At 44.5% G+C, this 6,044-nt stretch overlaps 1 protein-coding gene across 3 annotated transcripts in view; it reads right to left on the minus strand.

Moving 5' to 3' along the window:
* osbpl5 (oxysterol binding protein-like 5) overlaps window positions 1-6,044 on the minus strand; it is a 58,203-nt gene that overhangs the window by 26,132 nt on the left and 26,027 nt on the right. For all 3 annotated transcript variants that reach the window (XM_028451576.1, XM_028451575.1, XM_028451577.1), the window contains 2 exons: window positions 1,592-1,751; window positions 1,366-1,439 (listed from right to left, as the gene is read on the minus strand). In XM_028451576.1, the coding sequence (XP_028307377.1) occupies window positions 1,366-1,439; window positions 1,592-1,727 (210 nt within the window). In that variant the 5' untranslated portion in view covers window positions 1,728-1,751. The remainder of the gene's footprint in view (window positions 1-1,365; window positions 1,440-1,591; window positions 1,752-6,044) is intronic.

The raw sequence follows: 6,044 nt of genomic DNA on the forward strand, positions 1-6,044 counted from the left end.
ACCTGAGGCACCAAGGGACGCTGCAAGTCGCCCCACCGGCCCCTAGGCACACCGGCCGAGCCCCCCAGAGTGCCTCAGATCATCCTTCAACGATGCCGCGCGTCAGGAGCCCCCCCAAGGGCCCCAGCCAGATCGTCATACTGGTATGCAGCACACACAGTGCCGAGGTGTGCTGCATACCAAACGGGAGCCATCCCACACCTTCAAGACCGGCCCATCCAGCAGGTCAAGCGCGCCGAACCCCAAGGGCACCCCCCCGGGACCAAGAACCCCCAAGGGCAAGCCTCCGGGCAAAGCCCCCCGAGGAGAGCTCCCCACCCCAACCCACGAACGAGCCACCATCCAGCAGGACAGCACACAGTTGGGCGACAAACCGACGGCCCCACCACGAGAAGGAGGCACACCAACCACAAACACCTGGTGTGGTATAGCATCCCCCAGCCAAAGGCGCCTGGACCCACCAATCGACCAGCAAATGGCAGGACAGACCCACCAGGCGATCGACTGCGACCCCAACCACCAGAACAGCGAGCACCACCCCGAAGTAAACCAGAAGGGTCACGCAACCCCGCCCCAACCCTGGCACAGACGCCAGCACCTCTCAGCGTGCCCCCCTCCCATAAAGGCACAGTTGGCTGCCCCGAGACCACACACGGCGGGGACCGCCCCCAAGGCAACCAGGAGACAAGACAAGCACCAAGCCACACTCGAAAGGAAGAGGCACCCCCATGCCCTGCAAGGCCGACACAGCCCAGAGAGACCCCGCAAAGAGAGCACCCAGCAACACCCCCCTACGCCCCCCAGAGGCCCACCGCCCCGCCCTGCCATGCCCGACCGCACCACCCTGATGTATTTGTGCTCTACACGGTGGCCTAGCCATCAACAGAGGAGCCGGGCCCCAACCCTAACCCTAAATGTGTGTACTCACCCACCACACTGTTATGGCACCTTTCCATTTTCCAATGGAGAGGGACTCTCCTAGCCCCTGTGTGAATGTGTGTGTTTAGTGAATACTTGAGTTATAGTTTTTAAGTATAATGATAAGGAATGTCTCTACAGTCTACAGCGCCATGTTTTCTCGGATATAAGTGGTCATCTGACCACGTACGCCTCGTCCTGTTGACGTGTAATTGCGGAGAAAGTGTTTCCATGGAGCTGTTGCGTTACTTTTAAATATCGAAAAGTTTGAAAAACCTCCTCATGAAAGCATAAAAACATTTTAGAGAATATTTCAGTGTTTTTTTTCGACATTCAGGTGTTTACATTACTAGTTTATATTGTGCTATTTAGATTTTGTGCATTTCCAAGGGTAATGGAAATGCAGCTACAGAGAGTGAGCTGCCCAATCAGAAGCTGTGTTCTTACCTTACTGCTTGGTGATTGGGCAGGGCTAAGTTCATTACTCAGCATGGAGAGGCCGTTCCTGTCTGTCTCACTGCCTGGTGGGAACCCACAACATACAGTAACAGAAAGTTGAATAAACCTACTGACTGACAATTAAAGCACAGCAGCATATCTTTGATAGTCAGAATGGAACAATGATAACAGCACATATGTTATATTATTAACCTTGTGTGCATCAGTTTTATACCTGGACTGATGTTGTACAAGTCGTTGTCTCCTCCATAGGACAGGTTTCGGGTGAGGGTGCGAGGGTCTATTTTGGGTGGGGAGGTGGTACTTGGGCAATGAGAAAACCTCCGTTGGAACAGATTCTCCTCCTTCATCCTGACAACCTTCCTTTTCTTCGTCTGTAGGAAAAACAAAAGCGAAACATTAAAAATAGAACTAGAAAAATAAAAGTTTACTGAGAACTGGGTTTTTCCTGCATGAAGAATTGTTATTCAAATGAAATGCAAAAATCCTTCGTTGTGACTTTGAAGAGCCATTTTAAATTCACATTTTTCTTGTCGCTCTTAGTGAAATTTGCACACACCAGACCACACCAACAATGACCTACTGTACTGGGACGTGTGCTGTGCGTGGCTGTGACAAGCAGCTCTGACAGCACATTGTCAGTGTTTCTGATAGAAGTCCAGACCAAGTTGGGCAAGTTAGCTGACAGAGAAGCACTGTCTGATACGACCCCACCCACTACCAGTGGATGCTGCATACTCTAAAGGAATTCTCATTTCCACACGCAAAAAAAAAAACAAAACATAATTTACAGCGTTTGTGTTTGAAATCAATGCAAAGCTCTGGAGAGTCTTTGTTCCTTTTTGAACGGCACACATTTGAAGGTCACTAAACTAAAAACCAACAGGCTGAGGAGGCGCAAATACAGTGGGGAAAATAAGTATTTCATACACTGCCGACTTTGCAAGTTTCCCCACTTCCAAAGACTGGAGAAGTCTGTAATTTTTATCGTAGGTACACTTCAACTGTGAGAAACAAATTCTAAACCCCACAAAAACATATTGTATGATTTTCAAAACAATAATTTTCACTTTCTTGCATAAAATAAGTATTTGATACAATAGAAAAATGGAACTTAAAGGGGACATACCATGGTTTTAAATCCTTCCTTTTTACATATAAATCATACAGTTGTGGTCTATATAAAGCGGAACTGCAATGCTTGGGTCTGAATTCCTCATTATTATAGCTCCACAGGCCCCTTTTCTACCCCTTTTCTGATGTGCTTCTGAGAGCAACTCGTTTTGGTGCGGTCTCTTTAAATGCAAATGAGACACTCCATACCCCGCCCCCTCTTCAGGTGACACTCGGTTCAACTCCACCCTGCTCGGCCATTTTTGTAGTTTGATAGAAGAGATACGGCTATGTAGCGGCGCATAAACTTTTTATTCAGAGGTTATTTACAAAATGTCAACAACAGAAGACTTGTCCATCCAGCCTTACATGTTCGAGCCAGAGTCGGACCCAGCGGAGCGAGATGAAAATGAAGATGATGAACCTGCAGAACCCTAACAAGTGAGCTAACACAAGCACCGAGCTAACGCTAGCGCCAAGATAACGTCACGAAATGCATTTTAATACAGTCTTTTCAAAGACAAAAATGGCAAAATGAAATGACTAATGAAAACTTTAGACTTAAATTAAATCACGTAGGCCAAATCATCAAGGATCTAAAAGGAGCACACAGCGCTAACATATGAAGTCTGAAGACGGTGCAACTGCTAATGCTAACAAAACAATGACAGTGACGTCTTATCATCACACTTTTAGCATTATTTACAGCTTACGAAGTGCTCTGTTCGTCGTCTCCAAAGATAGAAGGAATTGAACCCTCAATCAGACAAAGTCTTTCGGCAAATCCTTCTTTATACTGGCGGAGGTTGCAGAAGCAGTCATCCTTGAAGTGCTTCGCGTGCACAAAAATGACCTTACCCACAGATGTGGGTACATTTCCGTGAAAAATAAAACTCAGCCAGGCACTTCGAAAAGGTTCTGATGCTGGGAGACGGTGTAATGAAGCGTGTGGGTTACTACATCCAACAATCAAACATTTTGACTTATCCTCTCGTAACTTCGGCATCCTTGAGCTTGGACTACAAAATAAAAGCGAGAAATAAAAATGGCGGATTGCTCCAAGTGTTGGACCTGGAGTTGATGTACTAATTTGGCAGTTCCGCTGCAAATACTGTGATGTAATAGTTCAAAAAACGTAATAGAGAATAGAAAAATCGAAACAGATTGAAAAATATGAGCAAAACAAAATATAAAGATATCTATGGAGCACCTGAAGAGACTAATTTGATTTTTTCTGTACTTCAAAGCACTCTAAATATACAACAAAATGCATTTAAGGGCTAAAAAAGTGGATTTAGCATGATATGTCCCCTTTAATATTTAGTACAGAAAACTTTGTTATCAATTACAGATGTCAGATGTTCCCAGCAGTTCTTGACCAGGTTTGCACACACTCCAACAGGAATTTTGGCCAACTCCTCCAGACCGATCTGGGTAACACGGAGTTTCAGCTCCCTCCAAAGATTTTTGATTGGGTTGAGGTCTGGAGACTGGCTCGACCACTCCAGGACCTTGAAATGCTTCTTATAGAGCCACTCCTTAGTTGTGTGTTTTGGGTCACTGTCATGCTGTAAGATCAATGAACGTTTCATCTTCAATGCTCTCACTGAGGGAAGGATGTTGTTGGCCAACATCTTCTGATACACGGCCCCATCCATCTTACCCTCAATACAATGTGGTTGTCCTGTCCCCTTTGCAGAAAAGCACCCCCGAAGTATGATGTTTCCACCCCATGCTTCATGGTTGGGATGGTTTTCTTGGGGTTGCACTCATTGTTCTTCTTCTTCAAAAAATCATACAATGTGTTTTCGTGTTTTTTTTTTTTTTAGATTCTGTCTCACATTTAAAGTGTACCTACGATGAAAATTACAGACCTCTCCAGTCTTTGGAAGTGGGAAAACTTGCAAAATTGGCAGCATATCAAATAGCTTTTTTTCCCCACTGTATGGAGGTTAACAAAATTTTCATTTTTAAGTAGTTCATAAAACCTTTAAACTATTACATAGAATGGCAACAACAACAACAAGAACAAGTGATGGTGAAACAGAACAACACTGCTTGAACAAAATGATTGTGATAGGGATAGATCAAATTAATTTCCATATTTTTCTTTCATTTCAGCTCTCAAACACAAATACTAGAGAAAACCCAATGATTTCCAGCCTATTAAAAACATCATGTCCTCAAACACCCCATCCTAGAGAAGTGGGTTATATAAATTTCATTCACAGAAGATCCTCACACACTGATTCAGCTTTAACGCCTCTTTCCACTGCAAATGCACCAAGGCAAGTGTAGAGTGCCCAGAAATATAGTCAGTACTTAGTGACAGTGTGCCTAAAACCTGTGTTTAAACGACCACATTTGCTGAATGAAAACTAGGTTTGTTGCCAAAGAAATCCTCCTCCCTCGAGATATGTTCTCAAATTACAAAATCAGATAAACAAAGTAGCATTCACAATTGTGCACCAGAGTTAAAATATCCTTGTTTCCGTATCTTTACCCTGCATCTGTGAGTTAGGTAAATCATTGATCAAACATTCTCTTCAGTGTAGCCACAGCCCTCTCATGCGTTGCTTCTAAAATCTCCACATCTCTGTTGTAGCTGTCCTTTCTCAGAAGGCCACAATGAACCAATTAAATATGACAAGGAAAATGTAAAATTAAAAAGGAGCCTTATTTGTCCTTGTGGGTTAGCTCTATAAATAGCATTGGGCTGCTGCAGTGCACACATGCATGTGTTTTGCAGCTATGAACTCTGAGTGCAGTGCAGACTGCATAGAAAGGAGCTGGAAGCTTTAGCATTGCACAACAGTAAACACAAAGAGCTGCCAAGCTGCGAAGGAACAGCACGCACACACACACACACACACACACACACACACACACACACACACACACACACACACACACACACACACACACACACACACACACACACACACACACACACACACACAGTAAAACCACTAAGTGTGTGTGCTTTAAGTCTGGCCAAGATGTGGAGACAAAAAACCCCACAAAGATCCTTAAAACAGCAGGATGGGATGAATTAAAAAAAAATAAGTGTAAGTAGACTAAGTGTGTGGGTGTGGCATCTTAGGATGTCTCAGTGTGTCTGATCCCGGCTAGTGCTAGGCGATATGGACCAAGAATCAATAAACACGGAATGTGACGTTAAATTGCCATTCGTGCCAAAAGCTGGTAGTAAAATGAGATTTACCATTTTAGAGCGGTGTGGGAGCTGTGTCACAGATATGGGAAGGATGTACAATTTGGGACGCATCATCAATAGTGTTCAGGGGGAGTTTCTGCCTTTTTAACACTAAACACCCTCATCAAAGGTGGTCAGCTACAGGGTGATCAGGCCGGAGCTAGCGTCCCATAACTGGACCTGCACCGGCATTTCTGCAATTATACCAACATCTTCAGTGACATGGGTGCTGATGCTCTGCAAACTGTGGTTTTGTTCCCGTTGCTGTGCTTAAACCAGTCAAAACTGATTTGACTGGTTGCTTTGTAGGAAGTACTGGTCAATGCAATTCCCTTGTCTC

This window comes from Gouania willdenowi, chromosome 6 (genome assembly GCF_900634775.1).
Source record: "Gouania willdenowi chromosome 6, fGouWil2.1, whole genome shotgun sequence".
Lineage (NCBI taxonomy): Eukaryota > Metazoa > Chordata > Actinopteri > Blenniiformes > Gobiesocidae > Gouania > Gouania willdenowi.